Raw genomic sequence first — 27,503 nt, 5'->3', positions numbered from 1 at the left:
CTATGGAATGATTGGGAAACTGCTAGAGTTTGGATTCAAGACACTTGAATGGATCCAACAAACTGGGGGGAATTGGTAGCTGTCCTGTTGTGAGAAGCCGAAGGAGGGATCTCAAGTCCCAAAATATCACCCGTCGTGACCAGTACATAAAACTTACTGTTAAAATTTTGTTCTTTCATATTGTTAAGGAGGAAAGAAGGCAAGGTGCAGCATCTTGTGAGTTATGTTACTGTTTGGGTAAGACAGGGTGGGTATCTATCTATGTATGTTATCTCCATAAAACAAATGTATGTAAGGATATACAGTAAGCTCCCAAGGAAGGATAGCTTTTCTTTGGTGCTGGGAAGGATGATAGTTGAGAGTTTGTGAACAGGGACCGGAGGAAGGTGTCATCATAAATCAGCTCAATATGTTTTATTCCTGAACTTTGTGGACATAGTACTGCTTCTGAAACTTCAAACAAAGAAACTCATGTTTTCAGGGAAGTCAGCAGGTATAGGTAACCCCCTCCAGAATCCTAGCTATGAAGTGCAGGTTGAGAGAGTAGCCAGTAGGACATGCAGACAAGATTGAGAGACCCGTGTGTTCAGTGAACATGGAGGGTGTGATAAGTCCTAAGGACTGGATGCACCACGGAGAGTACATACTCTGAATGCCGGAAGGGAACATGCACACACCACCTGCAAACTTAACGGCCAACCATTTATTTTAAAAGGGGGATGAATAGATTAATTCCATATGTCTGGTGCTTAAGTAAAGTCACCTATGTAATGTGGATCACATACAGTCAGGAATTAAGACGTCAGCAGAGTAGAAAGGGTACAAAGACATTACCCTCTTCTGAAACCAGCTCATTTTGGCTCTACTGCCTACTAATTACATGGCTTTAGAAAATCACCCTATCCTGAACCCATTTTCTCATATGTAAAACTGGGACGATCTGTAGCTCATCAGATTGTTGTTACCAGAAAAGACAGTCAATGTCTGGAAAGAACCCCAAATGGTACCTAATATAGCATGCACTTGTAACACTGATTAGTTTAAAAATAGGGGAAAAAGATGGATTTGATTTCTATGTGATTAAAAACTGCCTTGTCCCTTTAGTAATTTATATATGTTATGTTAGCCACAGGCAATGGAATATCTGCAAAGTAGTTAAATAATAATGCTATTCACGTATCCTTATCAAGGAGCCTGGGTCACAGAAAATTCCAGGGTTGATGACTCTGGCAAAAAATATGACAGGGTCTACACCAGTTTTCTGCAATTCTCTTGGCCTTTCCTCGTAGTTACAAAGTGGCTACCTCTGCTCCTGCCATACATCCTCACACCAGCATCCTAAGGATGATTCCCATGAAAGGGAAATGCTCTTTTTCACAAAGCAATGTCTCTTCTATCAGGAAGTAAGATTTTATCAAAAGATGAGGTTATTTCCATGTCTCTCTCAGCCCAGATGTCAGTCACATGACCACTCCTAGTGGCAAGAAAGACTAATACTGCAAGTATCTTCAAAGAGAAATATGAATGTCATGATGGATGTAGACTTGTGATTTATTATAAGGAACCGGGCACACTGTTACCCTCATGACCCCCCCAAAATCAGTATTGCTTTCACAGTGAGGAAGAGTGAAATGGCTGCTGGATAAGTAACCGAAAGTGTCTGCCGCACTTCTCTTAGTTTTCCTGTGTTTTATCTACCCCCCTCCCCCATCGGGAATTCATTTTCTTTGTTCCTCATGACTTCCTCTTCAGTTTCCTCAAATATCTGGCAAACCTTTGTCTATTTGTGTTTGGAAGTCATGGACACCTCTGGGTAATTAGCACGGATCCGATCCATAGTTGTGATGTCCTTTCACTAACAGGCTTCTCCCTTGAATAGGAGTAGGGAGTGTGTCAATAAGGAGTGATTTTCTCTTTTGGGAATAATGGTTTGCCTTTTTTTTTTTTGTAGTTTTGGGCCAGGGCAAGGTTTGAACCCACCACCTCCAGTATATGGGGCTGACGCCCTACTCCTTTGAGCCACAGGTACTGCCCAACGGTTTGTCTTTTGCTGTAGGTATGACAGAAACTATCCCACATGCCAAAAGCATGGCATTTCTCCTACATTGGAAGTCTTTACTAGATCTGTGTTCTAGGTAGATGTATGCTTTCATGTTATTTCCCTTCTGCAGTTCTGTAGTTATCTCAAACTCTTCTCTAATTTGCGTGCTTTTCCTGGTCAATTAATTTACTCTATTTCCAGTGTCGTTTTAGAGGACAGAAGAGAGTCAAATGCCAGTAGTGCCTGTTCCCACTGTAAGTAGGGCAGAATGTGGTTGATGAAAGGTCAGTAAGGACACAGGCTCGCAGATCTGCTGTCAGAGTTTACTGAAGTCCTTCAGCAATGATTCAATTTTGTTGATTTTGTTCTTAAAATTTCCTGGGATGGGCTTCAATTTATTCTTGTAGGTGTTTCAATTTTCCAGATTTAAATCTGATTATATCTGCTTTTCCTATCTTCCAGAACTTTTCACACTTTCTGGTTTGGTTAACAACTACCATGATTCAATTATCATTTACAATTATTCCTAAAAGTTCAAATAATTTTCTCAATAGGTAATATGTTTACATGTTTCAAAAGCCACACAGTTTTCCTCTCTGTAGGCAACCAGTGACTACTTCTAATCAGGAAGAAAAAGAGGAAGAATGTAAATTATTATTCAAGAGACAGACACTTTAAAATAGGTTTTTTAGAAGCTCATTCTTCTCAATACACATGTGGTATCTACCAAGACAGACCATATTCTTGGTTGTAACTGAGTTCCAACAAATTTTAAAAGATTAAAATCATATTAGAAAAGAAAAAAAATCAAAAATTTAACCTATTCTAAAGGAACTAGAAAAGGAATGAAAAATTAGTGAAATCTAAGCTAATGGGGATTATAATTTTTATTAGTTTGTCCGATTTTATTTATTAGTATGCACCTGGATCTTTATAATACAATCTTTCCTTCAAAGTAATAAAAATGAATATCTGTAGCATTGAACAATTTCAATAACTTTAGATCAAACTACTACTTCCTTATCATCTCCCATTCAGCTATTACTCCAGAGTTATAAAGAAACCTCATCAGTTTTTTAACTTAAAAACGCCTGCCTTGAAAGTGACCTCACTATGAAACCAAACAAATCTAAAACTTTTACAATTTTAGATTGACACTTCTCAAATAATAAGAGGAAATCTCAGTCTACCTGTATACTCCTTCCATATTGGTCCAATTTATATTGCAAGTTCTATTAGTTTTCCTTCTCTTCAGGATATCCTGCTTTGTGCTCAAGTGTATTAGCCACAAGGTGTGATGCTGATGAATACCAAATGAGGAATCAAAAGCCATGAGTTCCGATTCCAGTCAGAAATCAAAAGTATCATTGTTTTTTTGGCACTCACCATAGCAGTTTAAAGATGGGAGGAATAAATCTGCTTTGTCTATCCCAAAAGGTATTGTTCTGAAGCATTTTGAGGGGTGGGGTCTTGGTGTGTGTCACACTTTATGGGGGCAAGACATGATTGCAAGAGGGACTTTACCTAACAATTGCAATCAGTGTAACCTGGCTTATTGTACCCTCAATGAATCCCCAACAATAAAAAAAATAATAATAATAAAATTGCAGCATACTGATGAAAAAAAAAAAAGGAAATCTTACGGGTGTAACAACTGTAAACACTGACACCTGATATTCTTCCTGACCCGATTCAGGAAGTGGTAACAGGAGGAATAGCCATCTTTAGACTGCTCTTGTTTTGATGATTCCACCTGATTGTATGCTTAATCATTCCAAAGTAGGCCATTTATTGATTCCATATTTGTTTGTTTATTATGGGGGAAAAAAAAAGAAAAGAAATAGTAGAAATAAAAATAAAACTAAGAGTATATACCAGTTACCATTTTTTCGGTTTCTACCATACTTGAGCTTGAATAATAAGGCCTGGCCTAAGAATTCTGGCGGTAGGTTGTTTCATTGTAAAGTCTCCAACATAAGCATCATCAATTAAATTATAAGGACACTGTGTTCAATGAGGAGGGGAGAGGGAGGAAAGGACTGGGGAAGACATGGAATTAGAAGACCTGGGATCTAGGTCATATTTTGGGCTTCATTTGTATCTTGTCATGGGACATTGAGCAAATCAAGAGTTTCTCTGGGACTGTAATTTTCTCATTTATGAAATGAAGAGCTTGACCTATTTGGTTTTCATTGACCCTATGAAAAGATGATTGGGGCCTATTCCATGAGAGTGGTAGTTCAAAACTATAATAGAATTGAAAAGCAACCTTTAGCAAATTCATGATGCACAATGGTGTCAAGCATTAGCTTTTGGAATTGGATACTACCTTAACAGTCAAATAATAATAGCATTTTAAATTATAGAATTAGTGTGACCCACTAAAATATACAATTCAAATAAAAATAAAGCTGTCTTTGAATCTACTGATTGCTGTATGGGAAGCAGGGGACAGATTCCCTCTTTCAGCTTGATGGTACATAAGACTTGGACTAACAATATAGAGGTATAGCAAAGTTCCAAATTCCTTTGCAAATGATACTATATTAATACTTTGAAGTAGCTGAACTGAATATTAGTTCAGCATATTAGTTACTGATATGCTAACTATGAGAGCCATGGTCAGATATATAATACCCTGCCCTTGGTGGACTGTGCCCTAACACTGGAAATGACAATTCCAGTATGAAATAAATAGCAGCTATCCACTGTAACAGAAATTGACTTATAGTAGTGGCCCTATCCAGATCAGAATATATGAAGAGTGGGCAGGAATAATGATTAGTTTCTGTACTTTATCAAATATAACATACCATGAATTGAATGAAAAGTACGTCATTTTTATGTATTAAAAAATAAAAAAAAACTGGTTTCAATTAATGATGACATGTCATTGCTTGTAAACTTCACTTTGATCTCAGAGAAGTTAAAATATGATGGAGAATCAATGAAATTGGGTTTTGTCATCTACTTGCCTGAATATGTTTATCTGAGTAGGTACATTTTTTCATTATTCACAACTGTTTATAATTTTTGGTAATTTACTTATGGGCTCCAGCTAATAGACACTATTATGTATAAAGAAATCATCAAAATGAAAAATAAAGTGGCATTTTCTGCTGATTATTATGTTATTTTATAACACCTCAGCCTCATCATAGAATGGGTGGATTTTGCTTCTTCTTTTTATGGAGGGAGAGATTTAGGCCCTAGGGTTTTACTCAAATCCCAGTCTGAATGTGAGTGTTTTATTTTTATCAGTTCTACTGCAGCTCTCTGTTGGATATGTGAATAATTTCCTAACATAACAATAAAGCCTGTCAAGCAGTCAAGCATCTCAAAGCAGCAGAGTGGTGAGAGACAGGGCCACAAGTTATATTAAGTCTATGGTATAAACAATTCTCTACAAGTGACAACAAATGGAGCCATCAGTCCCACCAGCACCCAGTCTCTGGGGAAATACCTGGAAAAGGTTAAATGACATTGGGAGAAGAAACCTACTGAGGTAACTTCAGGTCAAGGTTAACAGACTGCTGGCACAAGCAGGAGAGCCTACCATTGAAGGAAGTCTACTAGTTTATTAATGTCATACAGGCTGAAACCTTCCAAATTACATAACTACCATAACCTGAAATTAATAACTGAGATATATATGATTTGTAATCTATGAAAAGGCCCAACCACCAGAGCTAAAACCCCTAATTTAAAAACGATATCAACAATATAGTCAGTAAAAACTTACTTTAAACAATTACACATGGGATAACATGATAGCTGTCTGCAGAAGTCAGATCTTCATCACTTCGGAAAGTAGCTAAGATACTAATTGTATAAAATGACATAATTTGGTCCTGTTTAACTCATTCTCAGGAAATCCCTAAAGAAGTAGTAAGGAAATCTTTGGGAGCCCCAGGAAACCACCCTCACAGGTCTCAAGGGAAACTTCATATTTGGCTTTTCTAGGAGGGTCTGCCATGAGTCTTGGGAAGGTTACAGGAAGGTTTGCATGAAAATGCATGGGTTATGGCTGGAAGAGGACCACAGTGATGTCCCATGTTTGTCTCAAGTGTACCCAGACTTGACTTCTACCTCCCTTCCTTCTTGAACTCTTTCATCTCTTGCAGGTCTTTGATCACCAGGGCTGGGGGCAGGTTCTGAATCTGGCTTAAGTGCAACAGATCAAACAAGAGTTTCCCTAACAGCACCAAGAAATTTGAGTTTCTGCCTTTAAGTGCAATACATAGTATCTGGGACCTAGTGATCAATTCTTAAATACCTCAGACACTGAGTACTTCTTCTTTTTTTTTTTTCTTTTGAGACAGAGTCTCACTATGTTGCCCTTGGTAGAGTGCCATGGCATCACAGCTCACAGCAACCTCAAACTCCGGCTTAAGCGATTCTCTTGTCTCAGCCTCCCAAGAAGCTGGGACTACATGTCCCTCCACAATGCCGCGCTACTTTTTCTTATTGTTGTAGTTGTCACTGTTGTTTGGCAGGCCCAGGCTGGGTTTGAAGCTGCCACCTTGGATGTATGTGGCTGGCGCCCTAGCTGTTGTAGGCGCCCAGCCTGGTTTTTTTTTTTATTTTTATTTTTTTGAGACAGTGTCTCATTCTGTTGCTCTGGGTAGAGTGCCATAGCATCATAGCTCACAGCAACCTCAGTCTTTTGGGCTCAAGCAATCCTCATGCCTCAGCTTCCCGAGTAGCTGTGACTACAGGTGCCTGCCACAATGCCCAGCTAGTTTTTCTATTTTTAGTCGAGATGGGGTCTTACTCTTGTTTAGGCTGGTCTCAAATTCCTGAGCTCAAGGCAATCTACCCACTTTAGCTGCCCAGAGTGTTAGGATAACAGGTGTGAGCCACTGTGCCAGGCCACTGAGCACTTCTTATAATCACTATCCCCATCCGTAAGTGTCTGTATGCTACTTTCTGCCAGAGGCTTGGCATTCAGAGATTCCCAGTCTTGCTTTTGTAATATATCCTGGTATGAAGGAACACTACATCTCTCGTTCTTCCCCAGTAACTTCCACGCAAAACAAATTTAAATGGCAACATTTTGGAACAAGAGGTGTTACTTAAAAATGGTTTGCTGAACTTAGATCTCAAATCCTTAAATATTACTAATAACTCAATTTCTAAAATGTAGCCACAACATGGGAGTGCAGTGGTACATAGATGTCACAGGGAACAGGATAAAGGCTTGGGACAATACACCCAGACATGATAGTCATATATACCCTTAGAAATATAGAATATTCTGAGTAAGCAATTTTAGCTAAACCCCTTGCTTTGTTTAGAATCTAACCAAGTGTTATCTAATAAAGCATGTTCCCTTGCCCCATGGAGACTTGTGAATCCTGGACAGGGTTTTTTTAAAAATGAACTTTCTCATTTTGCAGTAATTTTAGATTTATGTAAAAGTTGCAAAGGTAATACGTGGCATTCCCCTGCATATATTACATTAGGATGGTACATTTGTTCTAATTAGTGAACCCATAAAAGTCCATTGTTACTAACCAAACACAACACTTTATTTGGATTTTACTAGTTTTCCCATTAATATCCTTTTGTTTCGGAATCCAACCCACATTTCATTTATTTATTTTTTATTGATACATACTTTGTATCAATCATTGATACTCCATATTTATGGAATACATACGATTTTTTGTTACATGCACAGAATGTATAATGATCAAGTCAGAGTATTTGAGGTATTCATCAACTTTGGAGTATTTGTTACTTCTCTATGTGTTGGGAATAAATAACCAAAGTCCTTTCTTCTAGCTACTATGGAATATACAACACATTGTTGTTACCCATAGTTATTCTATTCTGTTATAAAACAATAGATACATACCTTTTATTTAACTCTCTATTTGTACCTATTAACTTACCTTTCTTCATTCCCCTCCCACCCACCCACTTTCCATCCTCTAGTATCTATCATCCTACTATCTCTATGAAATCAGCTATTTTAGTTCCCACATGTCCATTGAGATGATATTTACATTTCTCTGCCTGAGTTTTTCACTAAATATAATGACCTCTAGTTCCATCCATGTTGTTGCCAATTACACGAGTTTATTTTTTATGACAAAATATTACTTCACTGTGATTAAAATTTTCTTTATTCATTCATCCATCAACAGACACTTAGGTTTATTCCTTATCCTCACTACTGTGGTGCTGCAATAAAATGCATGGGCATGTATCCTTTTGATATACTGAAATCTTTTTCTTTGGATACTTCCCCAGTGGTGGGATTCATAGATCGTATGGTAGTTCTACTTTTAGTTTTTTTGAGAAATATCTATACTGTTTTCCACAGTGGTTATACTAATTTATATTCCTACCAGAAGTGTATAAGAGTTCCCTTTTCTCCATGTCCTCACCAGCATTTGTTATTTTTTTGTCTTTTTAGTAATAGCCATTCTAACTGGGATAAGATGGTATCTGATTGTAGCTTTGATTTGCATTTCCCTGATGATTAGTGATTCTTAGCATATTTTCATGTAACTGTTCATCATTTGTATATCTTCTTTTAAGAATTGTCTATACTGTCCTTTGACTACATTTTAATGAGATTTTGGGTAGCTTTTTGTTGTTGAGTTCCATGTGTTTCCTGGCTATTAATCCCTTGTCAGATGTATAACTTGCAAGTATTTTTCTCTCTTTCAACAGGAGGTCTCTTTGTTCTCTTGTTTCCTGTGCTGTGTAGAACCTTTTCAGTTTAGGATAGTCCCATATGTCTATTTTTATTTTAGTTGTCTGTGTTTTGAGGTCTTAGACATAAAATATTTGCCTAATGTCCTGAGGTATTTTCCCTATGTTTTCTTTCAGTAGCTTTATAATTTGGGGTCTTAGCTTTAAGTCTTTAATCCATCTTGACTTGATGTTCACACATAATAAGAGATAAGGATGTAGAGTTACATTCTTCACATATGCATATCCAATTTTCCCAGCATCATTTATCGAAGAGGGTCTCCTTTCCCTAGTATATGTTCTTGGCACCTATGTAGAAAATCAGTTGGCTGTAAACACGTGGATTTATCTCTGGGTTCTCTATTATGGTCTATTACTATTCTGGTTTTTTTCTGTTTTTTTTTTTATTAAATCATAACTGTGTACATTGATGCATTTATGGGGTTCAGTGTACTGATTTGATATACAATATGAAATACTTACATTGAAATGATTAATACATCCATCACAATTATATTCTCTTCTTAATAGTTTTGAAATATACCATTGCATCATGCATATTAGGTGAGGTCCCCCAAATACCCTCCCTCCTCACCCCTCCCCCACCCCTCCCCTCTTTCTTCTCTTCCCTTCTACTTTCTGGACTATAGCTATGTTTTAAGCAATCCTAAGCAAAAAGCACAAAGATGGAGGCATCACACTATCTGATTCTAGTAACGAAAATAGCATGGTATTGGTATGAAAATAGAATAGTAAATCACTGGTTTATTTTAGTAAAGTACTGGTTTATTATATTGAAGAATGAGATTAGAAACCTAGATCTGGGTGCTTATGGGACTACATAGATTTGAAAGTACCCAAACTATTCCTATGTACTCTAAAGTTTGAGGATAACCATTTTGGAAAGTTAAGCAAAATAAGCTAGAAATTATTTGTGAAAAAAAGTTCTGAAATAGTTGTTTTAAATAATTACTACTATTTTCTTAATGCCAGCTCAAAATCAAAAAGTCTAAAATACAGAGAACCTCCATGATCCCATACAGAGAAGAGAGAAAATGGTAGTGATAAAATAGTGATTCCTAAATAAAGCAGCACTAATTCAGTACTTTAAAACTGGAATAAAATATATTTATTGAAAGTATCCTCTGTGCCAGGTTCTAGTCTAAGTGCATAGCCTCAAACCTCATGCTGTAAGTATTATTTTCCCCATTTAAAAGATTCAGAAATTGAGTCCTATAAAGATAAAATGTTTGCACAAAGAAATATAGTCAGTAGGTGGCAAGAGCTGAGACACAAAATCAGGTCATTTTGATTCTCAAAGCAGAAGATTTTGGAATGATACCTCAGCTTTACTGAAGTATAATTGAAGTATTAAGTAAAAATCGTGTATATTTAAGGGGTACAATGAGCTTTATGTGAACTTTTGTGTGAATGTCTACTTCTTCTAACAGATCTCAAATGCCACGAGGGAGGGGTAGCTTATTCACTGTTATATGTCCTATGTCTGTTACTTAGGAGGCATTCAGCAGATAATGTCTGAATAAATCTGACCCAATTTCTACACAGCGAAGATGATAAAGTACAATACATTTTCTACCACTGAATAATTAAGACTTATGTTCCAAATTATGTAAATAATTACAAATAAGCATTCTACTAAAATAAATCTTCTACACACATCACAAAGTCTCATCAAAGTTGCAGATGCCAGAGTGGATGTGGAGAGAAGGAAACACTTTTACACTGCTGGTGGGACTGCAAACAAATACAACCTTTTTGGAAAGAAGCATGGGGAATCCCCAAAGAACTCAAATTAGACCTCCCATTTGATCCTGCAATCCCATTACTAGGCATCTACTCAGAAGAAAAAAAAATCATTTTATCATAAGAGCATTTGCACTAGACTGCTAACTGCGGTTAAATTTACAATCACCAAAATGTGGAAACAGCCTAAATGCCCACCAATCCAGGAATGGATTAAGAAACTATGGTATATGCATACCATGGAATACTATTCAGACACTAAAAAAGATGGAGACTTTACATCTTTTGTATTAACCTGGATGGAGACGGAACACATTCTCCTTAGTCAAGCATCACAAGAATGGAGAAGCAAGAATCCAATGTATTCTTTTCTAATATGAAAGCAGTAGATGAGCTAATACAAGGCAGGGGGGTAGGGGAATGAGCAAGTGGGGACAGGGGAAAAAAGAGAGGGATGGGGGTCACGGTGTATGGCACACCTCTTGGGGGTAGGACACAATCATAAGAGGGACTTTATCTAACAAATGCAATCGGTGTAACCTAATTCTTTGTACCCTCAATGAATCCCAAATAATAAAAAAAAAATACGTTTTGGGATAATATGTGGGTAAAAAAATAAAAGAAATCTTCTAAATTCACATGATCCATGGTTGGGGGATGATTAAAATATGTATGAGTAAAAAAGTTCTGAGTAATAAATTTTAGTAAGCAAAAAGATAGTTTTAATAACTAGTCTAGGAATAGAAAGCAAATCTCAAAAGGCAATCATTTTCTTCACTGCCAAGATTAAGATGAAACTGTATTGTGAAATTTTAGATGTTTCTTAACATATAACGGACAATATTCTGAAATACATCAAGGATAAGAATGCCAATTCTATTACACTTATTAGACAAAAAGCCCTTCAGCACACATTATTGTGAATGGTATGGTTTTAACGGCATAAGCAGACTCAGACAAAAGACTTTAAACCATAAAGGGAACAAATGTATCACCAACATAATAAAAAAACATTTTAAAGTTTACATCTATCAACCGACTTGGGAACTGATAGAAGTTTTAAATCACTTCTTCCCATGCTTTAAATGCATTTCATAATATGCCCATCCACTCATTCATTTCTTCATCAAATATTTATTTAGCCCCTATTACATGCCAGTACTGCTTTATAGGCTAAGAACCATAGCTATGAACAAAACAGATGAGAGATGCTGCTGTCATGGAGCATTTAGGAGAGCAAAAATCAACTGATAAAATAAATAGATGTCAGGCAATGCTAGTACTGGAAGAAAAATAATGTACAGAAGGGTTAAAAGGTTGCAATTTATGGTAGGATCCTTGCTCAACTGAGAAAGTGAACTTGAGCAAAAATCTGAAAGCAGTGAAGGAGCCCAGACATATCTATTTGGAAGAGGAAACAGCAAGTGCTAAAGCCATGAGGAGGGACATATGCTGTCTGTGTGCATGAGGGGGCATAAGAAATCCACTCTAAAGTGAGTAAGGAGTGAATGATCATAGGGGATGTAGGATGTGGTAAAGAAATGGCTGCAGATGGAGTGGAGGTGTAGGGTGGAGACACACTTCAAATTGTGTAGTGCTTTGTGGGTGATTCTGAGCACTCTGGCTCTTACTGAGGAAGATGGAAAACTGTTGCAGAGACTTCAAAAGATTGCTCTAGCCTATTGCTTCAAAAATCAATTATTGGAAAGAGGGCAAAGAAATAATACAGATAAGAGAGTGCTAGTGGCTTGAATGTAAAGTGGTGACACACAGGTGACTAAATTCTGAACATATTTTCACATTAGAACCAACTATTGGCAGATTAGGTGTGGGATATGAAAAAGAAAGAGTCAGGGATGGCAATAAGGTATGGAGATCTGCAAATGGATGGATGGACCGATTACTACTTGCTGAGGTCAAAAAGGTTGTCGTAGGAGCAGATTTTGGGAGGATAGAGTAAAAATGTGTTTGTTTACTGTGCTGAAATACAGTTTGATCACTGTATTTGATTCCAAGAGAAGACACTGAATAGACAGTAAGTTGTACAAATCTGTGCTTTCAGGTAGGCCTCTAATTTGGGAATCAGCAACATTTCAAACCATGACGACAGGAAAAGTTCAATAGGGAAGTGAGTATAAAAAAGAGCTGTTTTTTTTTTTTCCTTTTTGTAGAAGGCTAATGAGAATATTTCTATAGGAATGAAAAGATGATACTAGAGAACATAGAGAATTTGTCAAGAAATTCTCTCACAGGTGAATTTTCTTCTACTTGCTTCAAAGATGGCTGAATTGCAGCACACATGCTGTCTCTGTGTGCAGGAAAGGATACACAGAGGCACTGAGAAACATAACAGAGAGGTAGGCATTTAAAAACATCAATCACCTTGAGAGTCGGTGATGAAACTAACTCAAGCAGTAAACAGGTCAGTAAGGAAGTAGGATATACAATTAACACATAAAAATCAACAGCCTACAAACCACACATCTGACAATGGAACCATAGCTACAATAATAAAGAACTCTTAAAAACTCAATATTATTACACGACTATCAGAGTAGCTAATATAAAATACAGTAACAACACCAAGTGCTGTAGAGTGTTTAGGGAAACTGGGTCACACAAACACTGCTGGTGGGAATTAATGTAATTTATAGAATGATAAATTAGTCAGTGTATTAAAGAACTACACATTTAGCCATACAATCTCACGACTATACTCCCAGCGAAATGAAAATTTATGTCAACAAAAAAAACCTGTATGCAATTTCATAGCAGCTTTATCTGTAACAGCTCCAAACCGGAAACAACACTGATGTACCTTAGTGGGTAGACGGTTCAACAAACCATGGTATATCAATACCATGGAATACTACTGAGTAATAGAAATGACTGAACTGTTGATATACATTACAACTTGGGTGAATCTCAGGAGCATTTTACTAGCTGTAAAAAGTCAATCTCAAAAAGTTCCACACTGTGTGATTCCATTTATATAACATTCTTACAATGACAGAATTATAGAATTGGAGAACAGATTAGTGATTGCCAGGGGTTAGGGATGGTTGGACAGGGAGAACTTTGTGGTGATGGAATAAATCTGCACCTTGACTGTAGTGGTGCTTACACAAAACTACACAAGTGATAAAATGGCATAGAACTATACACACAGATTGCACCGATAGATCTTCCTGATTTTGATCTTGTAGTTATATAAGACATAATCTTTGGGAGAAAGTAGGGAAAGACTACATGAAACCTCTCAGCATTATTGTTGCAATTTTATGTGAATGTATAATTATCTCAAAATTACAAGGTTAAAAATATCAAAAGTCACCATCTGATCTTTGATAAGCCAAACAAAAGCATGCACTGGGGAAAAGAATTTCTATTTAATAAATGGTGCCAGGAGAACTGGTTAGCCACATATCCAAGACTGAAACTGGCCCCGCACCTCTTACCAATGACAAATATTGACCCTTGATGAAAGATTTAAATTTAAGACCTGCAACAATAAAAATTCTAGAAGAAAGTGTGGAGTAAATGCCTGAAAATATTAGCCTGGGAAAAGATGTTATGAAGAAGCCCCTGGCAACTGCAGCAACACCAAAAACAAATAAATGGGACTTGATCAATCTAAAATGCTTCTGCTCAGCTAAAGGTATCACAATTAAAGCAAACAGACTGCCTTTGAAATGGGAGAAGGTATTTGCATGTTATGAATCTGACAAAGGACTGAGTTCTCAAAAGAGAACTCAAACTAATCAACAATAAAAGAGCAAATGGAGGGTACCATGGCAATATCTAACAAAATTACATATGCATTAACCCTGGAATTCCACTTTTCAGGATTCACTGTGAAGATACACTTCCAATATCCAAAATAAAAGCACAAAGTTATTTACTGCAGAATTATCTGTCATTGGAAAAAAAAATAGAATCAAAACTACTTAATACCCAAATGCAGATTAGCTAACTAAACTGTGGCCCATACTTACAAGGGAGTACCATACAAGGTGGACATAAAGTTCATGTGCAATTTAAAATAGTTTAACATAGTAAATTGCACATGAACTTTATGGACACCGTGGATAACTTCCTTTAAAAAGGATAATCATTGTGAATACATACTTAGTGATTTCCTGGCTGGCTTGCTTGATGAGATTGATGAATGAATGAATAAATGAATGAATGAATTGAAAGGTTTTCCCACCTCCCTATTATAGTATGGATACTAAAATTCTTAAACTATTGTGTGTATATTATAGGACTGAGCAAATGAGTTAATATTGGGAGCCAAGATTCTCACTGTGGAAGAATATCTACATCTTATGTACAAATACAGAATGGTTAGAAAAGCCCTGAGGGGTTGGATTGGAAGTGAAGATTAGCAGAATGAATTTGTTATTTTATGTATATGTGTATATATAGACATTTATATGCATGTATGTGTATATGTACATGTGGTTTTTATTTTTCTGAGCCCTGTTACTCAATGGACCAGAAGTACTGACACCCTGGTAGCAATAAGCACACTCTGTTCCCATATCTTGGTTTCTAAATTATAATTCCTAGAAGTAATAAAGTGTTCATTGCCAGATGAATATATAAGGAAAATGTGGCTTGAACATACAATTCAACCTTAAAATGAAGGAAAGCCTACCATTTGCAACAACATGGATAAAACATGTTAAGTGAAATAAGCCAGGCACAGAAAGAAAAACAGTGTATGATTTCATTTATATGCAGAATCAAAAAAAGTGAACTAATAGAAGCAGAGAGGAAAGTGGTAGTTGACAGGGGTTTGGGAAAGAGGGAAACAGGGAGGTAGCAGCCAAAGGACACAAACTTTCAGTTATGCAAGATAAATTCTGGAGATCTACTATACAGCAGAGTGCCTACAATTGTTAACAATACTATATCATATTCTTAAATTTTGCAAAGCAGATAGATCGTATGTTAAGTGTTCTTACCTCCCCACCCCCCCCCACATATATAATAACAACAACAATAGTAATAAAAGGAGCAAGAAGAAACGTTGAGAGGTGATGGCTATGTTTACAGCCTTGATGGTGGTGATGATTTAATGGGTATGCATCTATCCCCAAACTCATCAAGATGTATACATTAAATATATACAGCTTTTTGTATGTTAATCATACCTCAGTAAAGTGATTTTTAAAAAAAGAATATTATTAACTAGTATAAAGTACTTTTAGAACAATAAATTTCAAACAAGTATTTATTCTTTTTAAAGGAGAATGATAAGGTAGGGTGAAAAGTCATTAGTTTTCTCAAAACCATAGTAGAACATCTATAATTTAGATTCTTTGATAAAACATAGTACCAATAGCCAAGTTTTGTCTATGTTTTAAATACTTGAGATAGTTTTTATGAGTAACAGCATGCTACAATATACTATTTCTACTATAATTCTATTTTTTATTCTATTTTTCTTATTTACATAGTATCCATACAAACAGGCTGAATACACCAAAATTATAAAACTAGTGGTGCTAAAAATTCAAGTGATTTTATTCAGGTGTTACTGCATTTTTCAATTTCTCAAAACACACATGTATTAATTGTATAAAGAAGTAAAATGTATAAAATAAAACCAACAAAGACTAAGCAGATGTAGAAGAAAAAAGCTGGAAAAAATTTTAAAAGCCAACAGTGCTTTGTGATTGACTGATTATAATGTAGTTTTTTTTTTTTTCTGTTTTTAACCATGCAACTTAACTGAGATTTGAAATAATGAGGCTCTATTTATAAACTGATTTTGTTTTTGCTGTGCACACTAGAATCTAGCAATCTCTATGGGTATTTTTCTTTCAGCTTCTTCTTATGCCCGAGCCCTTCTTTTGATCTTTTAACAAAAGAACAAATCCTCTTTTCTTTAAAACTCTTCTGCATTTGCTGCTAATGAGGTATATTTGCTGTCACTCTAGCACATCTTATGTCACTTGTTTAGTATCTAATTTTTTCTTTTCTGTGATGCCCAGGACTAGATCTTTCTACAAAAGCTATCTCTGGTAATGTAATTCCCAGCTGTAAAGCATCTATAGAATTTACACCCCTGGTTTGTGCTTTTCCATCCCTGTTTTCCTTGAATAGTATGCAGTCTAGAGTAAAGTGAAGTGAAGAGGAGTATTCTCACTGAGTAGGATGGGAAGTCTGGTTACGTCTTTTCTTTTGTATGAGAAGCAAAATGTTTTAAAATGTTAGCATCCTTTAGCTGCCTTCACAATTGCTCTATAATTAGGTGGAGTGATTTTATCTATAACTTCCTAGAACAAAGCCTTGTGTGAACTAAATCCTTCCCCCTTGCCAAGATAACAAATCCTAGCTCAGCAAAGTCCTATAGAACTGAGGCCCTCCAAGACAGGCCAATGCACAGGGAAGTAAACCTAGCTCTCCCACCCACAGAATATCATTAGTTAGATTCCATTTTCAGAGTTCTTCACAAAGGCAATTTTTAACTGATAGCAATGTACCTAATTCAGGAATTCATATTCTAAACATACATCAAAAAGTTTGGCATATCTATACTTTTTAATGGCCAACATACTTACAGTTTTTTCATTATTTTCAAAAGCTTCTCTTGCTTCTTCAAATGTGCAGACTTCTTCTTTACACTCACGCTCTATGTTGCCCTGTCTTATTTCTTCAAAAAGTCCATTAGCTCTTGGGTAACGTTTTAATACAGAATTGGCTTTTTCTCCTGTAAGAAAAACTAAAAAGAGATATAACAATGAGTATAAAAATGTAATATAAAACCCATGTGGGAAGTTAATATACAAGATGAAAACTGCTAGATGCTCTTTAGAAAACAGAACCAACATCTTAAAGTTCTTTCTGTGATTGAGCAATGAAATAAACCATCTGCATCTGCTATCTTCTTCATTATGTAAGTCCTTTCAGTAGCAGTTGCCCTGGGCAGGGACAGTGACATAATTAATTATGTTATATTCTGACTTATAGCACACTCCTGCTAACCATAGGTGTTTAAATATAGTAATAATGATAGCACTACTTATACTCATAACTGTAAGTAGATATCCCAAGACATTCTGCTGTCAGGTAACAGCAGCCAAATCAAAATCCACTCTCTAGACTATCAATTTGTATCCCTCTAACTAAAAATAAATAAAACTCCAGTTGACCTAATAATATAAGCTCAGAGAACCATTACTTGTATGAAAAGGAGAGGGGACAAAATATCGTCAAAAAATTAAATTTGGTCATAATTCCTTCTGAGGAAACACTAATAGTAATTTTGTATTAAACGCATTAAAGTTAAATATAGTGTAACAGTTTAATTGTCCTTCAGACACATTTTACTGTCCTTCAGAAAAATAAAATTCTACTATCTGATTCACAGAGACATTTTGTATAAAAATTCAACATGTATTTATGAAACCCAGTAACATAAATAAGGCAACATTCATATGTGTATTTATGGGGGATTGTTTTTATTTTTATATAAAGATACATTTTAGCTTTACTTCAATTAGATTTTTCTAAAAGAATCTTGCTTATTTGGAGAGATAAATATAATACCACCAGAATTTAATCTCTACTAATGCAAAGAGATTTGAAAATTTCCTACTGTACGGAATTTTGATATCAGAGAAGGCACACTACAGATCTTTCAAGATGCTAAAAAAAAAAAACAAACAAAAAAACAAGTCTATACTTTTAAAAAAAAATTCAGTAAAAGAAAACCAGTAACTACTCTTTCAAAAATGGCAATAGGTATTTCATTTTATAGAAGATATGCACTCATTATTTAAAGTATTCAAATTGACACCAGTTAGGTGGCACCTACATGAGGATGAAAACCATGGTAGGCCTTCAATAAGTATTTCCTTCCTCTGTACCTCATAAGGGGAACCATCTATACAATGAATCAGGATCATATAATATTAAATGAAATTTTGAAAAATATAAATTGTGGTTAAGTAATGTGAAGGAACCAAAAAAGATGCGGTTGAGTCAAATAACAGCAAAAACTTTTAGTAGTGCTTTTCACTTTTTAGCAGTATCAGAACCTTAAGAGGACTTTTATTACAGATTTCTGGGCTTCATCCCCACAGTTTCTGATTCCATAGTTATGGGAGGAAACCAAGAAAATGCATTCCTAATCAGTTTCCAGGTAATGCTGATGCTATTGGTCTCATTACCACTGTTTGAGAACCACTATACTAATGCAAGTTCCTTAGGAAACATTCTGAGGAAGGTGTTTATAGAGTGCAGGGGTTAACAAATTTAAAGAGATCTTTAACCGCATGACTTTTTAGGGCCTTTGATACATATTTAATATGTACAGTCATGTACTGCTTAACAATGTGGATTCATTCTGAGAAATGTGTCATTAGGTGATTTCGTTGTTGTATGCATATCACAGAGTGCACTTACATAAACCTAGATGGTGTAGCCTATTCTGAGAAATGTGTCATTAGGAGATTTCGTTGTTGTATGCATATCACAGAGTGCACTTACATAAACCTAGATGGTGTAGCCTACTACACACCTAGAGTATACAGTATAGCTTACTACTCCTAAGGTACAAATCTGTGCAGCTTATTACTTTAGTGAATATTCTAGGCATTTGTGTATCTAAACATATCAAGAAAAGGCAAAGTAGAAATACAGTATAAAAGATAAAAAGTAGTACACCAGTACATGGTGTACTGTGAATGAGTGATGAGTGAATGTGAAGGCCTAAGACATTCCTGTATATACTGTAGGTTTTATAAGCACCGTACTCTTAGGCTACACTAAATATATAAAAATAATTTTTCTTAAAAAATATTTTTCCTTCTTCAATAATAAGTTAACCTAGCCGGGCAGGGTGGCTCACGCCTGTAATCCTAGCACTTGGGAGATTGAGGGGGGTGGATCGCTTGAGCTCACAGGTGCAAGACCAGCCTGAGCCAGACCTAGACCTCATCTCTAAAAATAGCCAGGTGTTGTGGCAGGCGCCTGTAGTCCCAGCTACCTGGGGGGCTGAAGCAAGAGAATCGCTTGAGCCCAAGAGTTTGAGGTTGCTGTGAGGTATGATGACATAGCACTCTACAGAGGGCAACGAAGTGAGACTCTGTTTCAAAAAGAAAAACAAAAAAAAGTTAACCTTATCTTACTATAATTTACTTTATAAACTTTTTAATATTTAAAAGTTGGTTCTTTTTTAATAACACCTTAAAACACACATTGTACAGCTATACAAAAATATTTCTTCTTTATAATCTTATAAGCTTTTTTACTATTTATTTTTATTTATTTTTTTGAGGCAGAGACTCACTATGTTGCCCTGGGTAGAGTGTCGTGGCGTCATAGCTCACAGCAACCTCAAACGCTTGGGCATAAGCAATTCACTTGCCTCAGCCTCCCGAGTATCTGGGACTACAGGTGCCCGCCACAATGCTCAGCTATTTTTTTGGTTGCAGTTGTCATTGTTATTTAGCAGGCCTGGGCTGGGCTCAAACCTGCCAGCCTCGGTGTATATGGCTGGCACCGTAACCACTATGCTATAGGCGCTGAGCCAAGCTTTTTTTACTATTTAAAAAGTTATTTTATTTTACTTATTTAGCTTTTTAAACTTATTTTGTAATTTTAATTGATTGATTGGTTGATTGAGACAGAGTCTCATTCTGTTGCCCTTGGTAGTGTGTTGTGGCACCATCATAGCTCACAACAACCTCAAACTCCTGGGCTCAGGTGATCCTCTTATCTCAGCCTCCCAAGTAGCTGGGACTATAGGTGCCCCCACAATGCCCAGCTAGGTTTTCTATTTTTTGTAGAGATGGGGTCTTGCTCTTGCTCAGGCTGGTCTCCAACTCCTGAGCTTGAGTAATGCACATATAGGTGTAATCCTATACCTAGGATTATAGGTATGAGCCACTGTGCCCAGCTGCTTTTTAAACTTTTTAAAAACTAAGACACAAACATACACATTATTAGCCTAGGCCTCCGCAGGGTAGGGATCATCACTATCACTCTTCTACCTCCAAATCTTGTCCCATTGGAAGGTATTCAGGGGTCATCTCCTATGTTAACAACGTCTTCTTCTGGAATATCTTCTGAAGGACCTGTGTGAGGCTGTTTTACAATTAACTTTTTCAGTAAGTAGAAGGAGTACTACTCTAAAACAATAAATAAAAGTATAGTGTAGTAAATACATAAACCACTAGCATAGTTGTTTATTGTCATTATAAAGTATTATGTACTGTATATAACTATATGTGCTATCCTTTTGCACAACTGGCAGCACAATAGGTTTGTTTACACCAGTATCACCACAAACATATCAGTAATGTGTTGTGCTATAATCTTACGATGTCACCAGGCAACAGGAATTTTTCAGCTTCATTAAAATCTTATGGGACCACAGTTATATATGTGGCCTGATAATTGACTGAAACATCAGAATGTGGCACATGACTATATTTGTAAATCTCCCGAAAAGGAGCATGGCACATGTATTTGTCATGTTTATTTAACTATTTGTCATGTTTATTTATTAACTCTTCTTTTCCAAGAGACATTTTACCAAACTGATAACTTCCTAGCCATTGGTCTTATTTATATCCTCTGAAATGACATACAAGTCTCCTTACTATAACGGGCTAACTAATACGTGGAGGAAGACTGTAGATGATTTTATTTCCCTTAGGGCTACTCTATCCCAGTATAAGCATGTCTTGTTTATTCATCTGTCATATAAAATGGATTTGAGTCTCTGTACCATCTTTCTCTCATAAAATACAATATCCTATGCTGAATATAATACTGTGTGTGTGGTCAGAGAAGTGAAAAATTGATCAGAACTATAAACTTCCTTGTTGTAAACACAATACATATGTTAATTCAGTCTATGATATCCCTGAGTTTTGAGACAGGTTTCCTGAGGATAAACAATAATTATTTTGAACTTTTAAGAGAAAAAGAACCGAAATACTCCTAAGAGAAAATTATTTTCTTATGTACTATCTAAATGGAAAAGGGGAAGGCAAGGAGAGCAGACTAATTTAGGCAACTCCCGTTATCTAGAAACCAGAGAGCAGGCTAATTATAAGGATAAGCAACTGGAAGGAAAGGTAGCAGGAAACACATCTAATCCTAGCCTAATGAAATGTCGTATAAATGATTTCACAATCATCTTCCACATATTTCTTGTACCAGGAGGCAAGATAATATAATACTGAGGACTCTAAATGGAGCTGGCAAGTTGATTTTATCTCACTTGCCAAATCTGGTCAGTTAAAGGATACCACTTGGACTAAGTACCTGACTAATAGGAAAAATACTATTATAGATTAGTTATATCTGGCATAAGATAGAACAGGAAATGGTGGCAGAATATTTGCCAGTCCTTCTCAAAGTAATTTGGAAATCTGAGGGACCCTGCATGATGATACTAGAATTAGAAATTTTTTAAATGCAGAAACAAAGGAGGAGGCAACAGCCAACAGGATGAAATAAAATTATCTTCTCTCAAAACAACAAGCAGTGGCTCACACCTGTAATCCTAGCACTCTGGAAGGCTGAGGCTGGTGGACTGCCTAAGCTCACAGTTTGAGACCAGCCTGAGCAAGAGCAAGAGCAAGACCCTGAGGCTGAGCAGAGAGAATTGCTTAAGCCCAATTCATAATTGCTACGTCATGGAAGCAGCCCAAGTGCCCATCAACTCATGAATGGATTAATAAATTATGATATATATATGTATATATATACACCATGGAATATTATGCAGCCATAAAAAAACGGAGACTTTACATCTTTTATGTTTACCTGGATACAGCTGGAGCATACTCTTCTTAGTAAAGTATCTCAAGAATGGAAGAAAAAGTAGCCAATGTACTGAATGCTATTATGAATCCAATATATAATCACCCACACTTTCACATGAATGATAAAACATAATTACAGTCCAGAATGAAGGAGGCAAGAGGTAGGAAAAGGGAGGGGAGGGGAGAAGCGAGGAGGAGGGAGGGAATTTTGTGGGACCTCATCTAATGGGCACAATGCAAGGGTACATGTCAAAACTATTAAGAGTAGAGCATAAATGTCTTAATACAACAAATAAGTGAGGTGAAGGTTATGTTAACCAGTTTGACAAAAGCATTCCGATTGTACATAAAATCAGTATATTGTATGCCGTAAATGTATTAATGTACACAGTTATGATTTAATAAAAAAAAAGTTGGAGGTTGCTGTGAGCTATGATGCCACAGTACTCTACTGAGGGCGAAAAAGTGAGACTCTGTCTAAAAAAAAAAATGTCAAGCAATTTCCAGGCTGTAAGGGCTTATGTTTAACTGAAGCACTGATATTTGAAATGTGCTTGATGACATAACTTTAATATAAAACATGCAGTTTTCAGGTGGCACCTGTGGCTCAAGGAGTAGGGCGCCGGCCCCATATACCAGAGGTGGTGGGTTCAAACTCGGCTCAAGCCAAAAACTCCTAAAAAAAAAAAAAAATGCAGTTTTCTCACTAAAGGAAATAAAGAAAAATCTAAACCTTTTTTCTTTAGATTCAGTTAGGAAACACTCATTAAAGAAAATATTTCAAATATAAGGCTTATACACACAGTTCCCCTCACAATAAGTATATTTATTCAAAAAAACCTAAGCACTTTTTCATAATCTCAGAATACTCATTCTTTCTCTTCAAAAGAAAATAATAAATGAAAGAAAATGAAATAAATGACTGTGCAATAAGTCATAAGATGAGCAGCAGATGACCACTGCCTTCAAGGTTCTTTGGTGCAAGAGGTAACAAAGATAAAAAGACACAGAGAGAGCTCTACTGTAATATTGAACCTGATAGATGTGCTTTGAGGTGAGAAAACAAACATATTTCTATTGGATGTGGAGGGAGGTACCAGGGGAAGGATCACTTGCAAGTGTATTTGAGCTGGCCTTTTAAGGATTGACAGGATTAGGACATGCAAATATGGCAAGCAAAGACATCCTAAGAAAACAGTGAGTGAAGACCTGGAATTGAGTAAAGCAAGGGGCATAATGAAGCATTGTGAGCTTGTCAGTAGGGCCAGAGTATAAGACTCAAAACAGGAAGAAGTAGGAAAGTTGCCAGTTGCCATGTCATGGAGGCACTTAATATTAGGCTAAGATATTTGAACTGTTTAGAGCAATACTTAGGGAAGAATAACCTAGAAAACTATGTATATATACAACATACTTGGAGGTAGAGGGGAGAAAGGCCAGGTAAAAGGTTACTCACAACAGACCAGCTTAAGAAATAATGGGATCCCATTCATGAACCTGGCTATGAGACTCGAAAGGCTCATTGCACATGAAAACTGAAAAGTAGAATGGTGCGCTGAACTAGATTAACATACTGACAGCAATAAGAAATGAAAGCTAATTAATTTGAAGGCAAGGGAAAAGAGCTACAGAAGGCCTTTTGGGGACTGCTTACAGTAGGATATAACCCCCCTCATATTTGTTCACAAAGCTATAGCCATCAACTATTATGTTTATTGTACTGAATTTGAATTACCAACAAAAGGCTATATGATGTTGTGCATAATTTTAAGGAGGTAATAAATTATATAATCTAATTTAGAACTATTTCCATAAAATATAGTTTTTAAAGTGTTCTTATCATATTACAAAAGGTGAACATAGGCAATCTACAAAAGTATTTATTCAAATGGAAAATCTGTTCCCAATGTTGTGTAAATGTTGGTATATCCTAGACTGAATGTATAGTGTATCCACAAACTAACCAGGGAGCTGTTTTACTTTTCTGAATAAATCTCTAATAATCTTGTTTAGTTTATTATTATTAGTTTAGTGAACTTCTCATATAAGACTGCAGAATATATGAAGCTATCAGCTTAACTGAGCCTTCTGTTTATCATAAAAGACACCTTTTTAGACACAGTAAAACCTCTGTAAGTTGACCACCCAAGGGACTGTAACAAACTGGTCAACATATGGAGGTGGTCAACATAAGACTCTAGGCCTACTCTACTGATATGTATATGTGATGCATGTCCGGTCTATGCAAATTAGGTCAAGGAGGTGGTCAGGTAGGGAGGTGGTCAACTGTGGAGGTTCTACTGCATATTCTTGGAGTCTAAGTGAGTCAATATCCATTCACCACTTTCACCAATCCTATATTGATGCAAGTAAAACTGTAGCATAAGAGAAAAACATAGTATGGCGAAAAGACTGAATTTGTAGTAGCCAGGAGACCTGGATTCGTGCTCCAGCTCTGACGCTAAACTGGCTACATGATTCTACATTTGTTGTTTAATTTATTTGGGCGTGTTTCCTAATTTGTGAAACAAGGGTCTTATATAGAATTTCTTAGTTACTTTCAGTTGTAACAGGAATGAGTTCTATAAATGGTAAGAGTTTTAGAAAGTGGGAGTCCAGTATTGTACCCAAATCCTTGCAGGATATGAATACAGTAGTCATTATTTTTTAGTCAAGCAATCACCATCACCAAACCAACAATAAATAAATAAATGAAGAAAATCAACAAAGCATCCTCCCTACCTAATCCTGTGCTCAGATTTATTTTTATAAATCTTTTTTTTTTTTTTTCACTAGAAGGGCTTTTTTATTTTTATTTTTTTTATTAAATCATAACTGTATACAATGATATGATTATGGGGCATCATACACTTATAAAGTGTCACACTTATAATTCCCTGTTTTCTTGCTTAGATCTCATTTGGACATTATTATTTACCAGGTTTACCTATATACAATACCTTTAAGGATTTTTTGCCTGCTGAAATAGTTAAATAGGAATGACTAATCACAAATTGATAGAAACAGCTTTCCTTAGGAAAATAAAGTTCTGAAGTGACATTTCACTTACTAAAAACCAAAATTATGCAAACTAAAAAGACGCTGTTTGGATCATCATACTGCCCTTACTTAGGAAAATAGAAAAATGGAATATTTCTCAATTTGATTTCACCACTATAACCTATTTATGAAAATTAAAGGTTAAATTTTTCATACCTGGCATGTTTATAATTCAGAATTTACTGTATGGTGGTACTCATGTGCCAACCAGGTTGTCACAAATTTGTAGTTTAGTTAGAAAGACATATAGTATGTCTTTATACAAGAATTTGGGAGCTGAAACCCATTCAAAGGCTCAGATATTTTAAAAATAATTTGTAGTTGCAGGACTGAACTAATGAAAGTAGGAAGTCTAAAAGGTCTGAGAGAAGAAAAATGTTATTATTAATATCTTTAACCCCCCAAACCCTTTTCCTAAGGATAACATGTTGGTTATGAACCTTACCTAAGACATTTTAAAAAATATCTTAGTACTACTGGAGGCATATAATGAAATACTAAATGATAACAGGCAGATTTCCTACCACAAGTGTGAATAATATGCTAGAAATGAATTTCTTTTTTGTTTTTTTTAGAAACACAGTCTCACTTTGGTAGAATGCCATGGCATCACTGCTCACAGCAACCTCTAGCTCTTGGACTTAGGCGATTCCCTTGCCTCAGCCTCCCAAGTAGCTGGGACTACAGGTGCCTGCCACAACATCCGGCTATATTTTTATTGCAGTTTGGCCAGGGCCGGGTTTGAATCCGCCACCCTCAGTATATGGGGCTGGCGCCCTACTCACTGAGCCACAGGTGCCGCCCAGAAATGAATTTGTATAAGAGAGATAATAAAAGAAATAATACATTGTCTATAAAGTCAATATTCTTTAACACCAAGGCTGGGGATGGTGGCTCACGCCTGTAATCCTAGCATTCTGGGAGGCTGAGGTTGGTGGATTGCTTAGCTCAGAAGTTCTAGGTCAGCCTGAGCAAGAGCGAGATTCTGTCTCTAATAAAAAAAGAAAAAAATTAGTCGGGTGTTGTGGCAGGTGCCTGTAGACCTAGTTACTCAGGAGGCTGAGGCAGGAGGATCATTTGAGCTCAACAGTATGAAGTTGTAGTGAGATATTACGGCATAGCACTCTACCTGGGGTGACAGAGTAAGACTCTGTCTCAAAAAAAAAAAAAAAAAAAATCTTTGAAAACAAAACCAGAGAGATACCTGTGGCTCAGTGAGTAGGGTGCCGGCCCCATATACCGAGGGTGGCAGGTTCAAAACCCAGCCCCAGACAAACTGCAACAAAAAATAGCTGGGTGTTTTTAGCTACTCAGGAGGCTGAGGCAAGAGAATCACCTAAGCCCAAGAGCTGGGGGTTGCTGTGAGCTGTGATGCTATGGTACTCTATCGAGGGCGACAAAGTGAGACTCTGTCTCTAAAATAAATAAATAAAAATAAAAATAAAATAAAACAATATGGTCTTCCCACAGTGATCAGTAAAGGAAATTAAAGGGTAAATTTTTCTTTGAGGGGGTTTTAAAATTTATAGCTACTTCTTACCAAATAGAATTCTTCAGAAAATGGCAGACAAGAGCAATCAAATTACTTGTAATTATGCCAGTTGATTTAAACACATGGTATTCTAACACATGATATTTCTGAACTAGGTAAAATGCCTTCCCATAATAAACAAACAAATATGGAATCAATAAATGGCCTACTTTGGAATGATCAAGCATACAATTAGGTGGAATCATCCAAACAAGAGCAGTCTAAAGATGGCTATTCCTCTTGTTACTACTTCCTGAATCCGGTCAGGAAGAATATCAGGTGTCAGTGTTTACAGTTGTTACACCCATAAGATTTCCTTTCTATTAATAGTTTACAGATCCTACTATACTGATTATATTTCTCTCCCATATGGAAGAATATGGAAATATCTATGACTAATAATCACTACTTAATGGGAAAAAAAGGTAGGTAGTAAACTCATCGAATATGAAATACAGTTTTAAATACATAGCTTTATGTTATCATAATGCTTTACAAGCCATCCACAAAGACAGACAGTATGATAGGTATTCAATGTGATAGCTGTAAGAAGACTGAAGACTTTAGAAGTGGGTAATTGTCCTAGTAGGATGCACATTACATTTAACCA

The 27,503-nt window shown here is 36.2% G+C and overlaps 1 protein-coding gene across 3 annotated transcripts in view; it reads right to left on the bottom strand.

Annotated features, from left to right (window-relative positions):
- The window catches only part of LOC128577879 (transmembrane gamma-carboxyglutamic acid protein 1), a 108,468-nt gene that overhangs the window by 9,990 nt on the left and 70,975 nt on the right, over positions 1-27,503 (bottom strand). For all 3 annotated transcript variants that reach the window (XM_053580255.1, XM_053580256.1, XM_053580257.1), the window contains one exon: positions 17,083-17,243. In XM_053580255.1, the coding sequence (XP_053436230.1) occupies positions 17,083-17,243 (161 nt within the window). The remainder of the gene's footprint in view (positions 1-17,082; positions 17,244-27,503) is intronic.

The sequence above is a fragment of the Nycticebus coucang genome, chromosome X (assembly GCF_027406575.1).
Source record: "Nycticebus coucang isolate mNycCou1 chromosome X, mNycCou1.pri, whole genome shotgun sequence".
Taxonomy (NCBI): Eukaryota; Metazoa; Chordata; class Mammalia; order Primates; family Lorisidae; genus Nycticebus; species Nycticebus coucang.
Note: the sequence above shows the minus strand (reverse complement) of the source record. Positions and strands in the feature narration are given on the sequence as shown.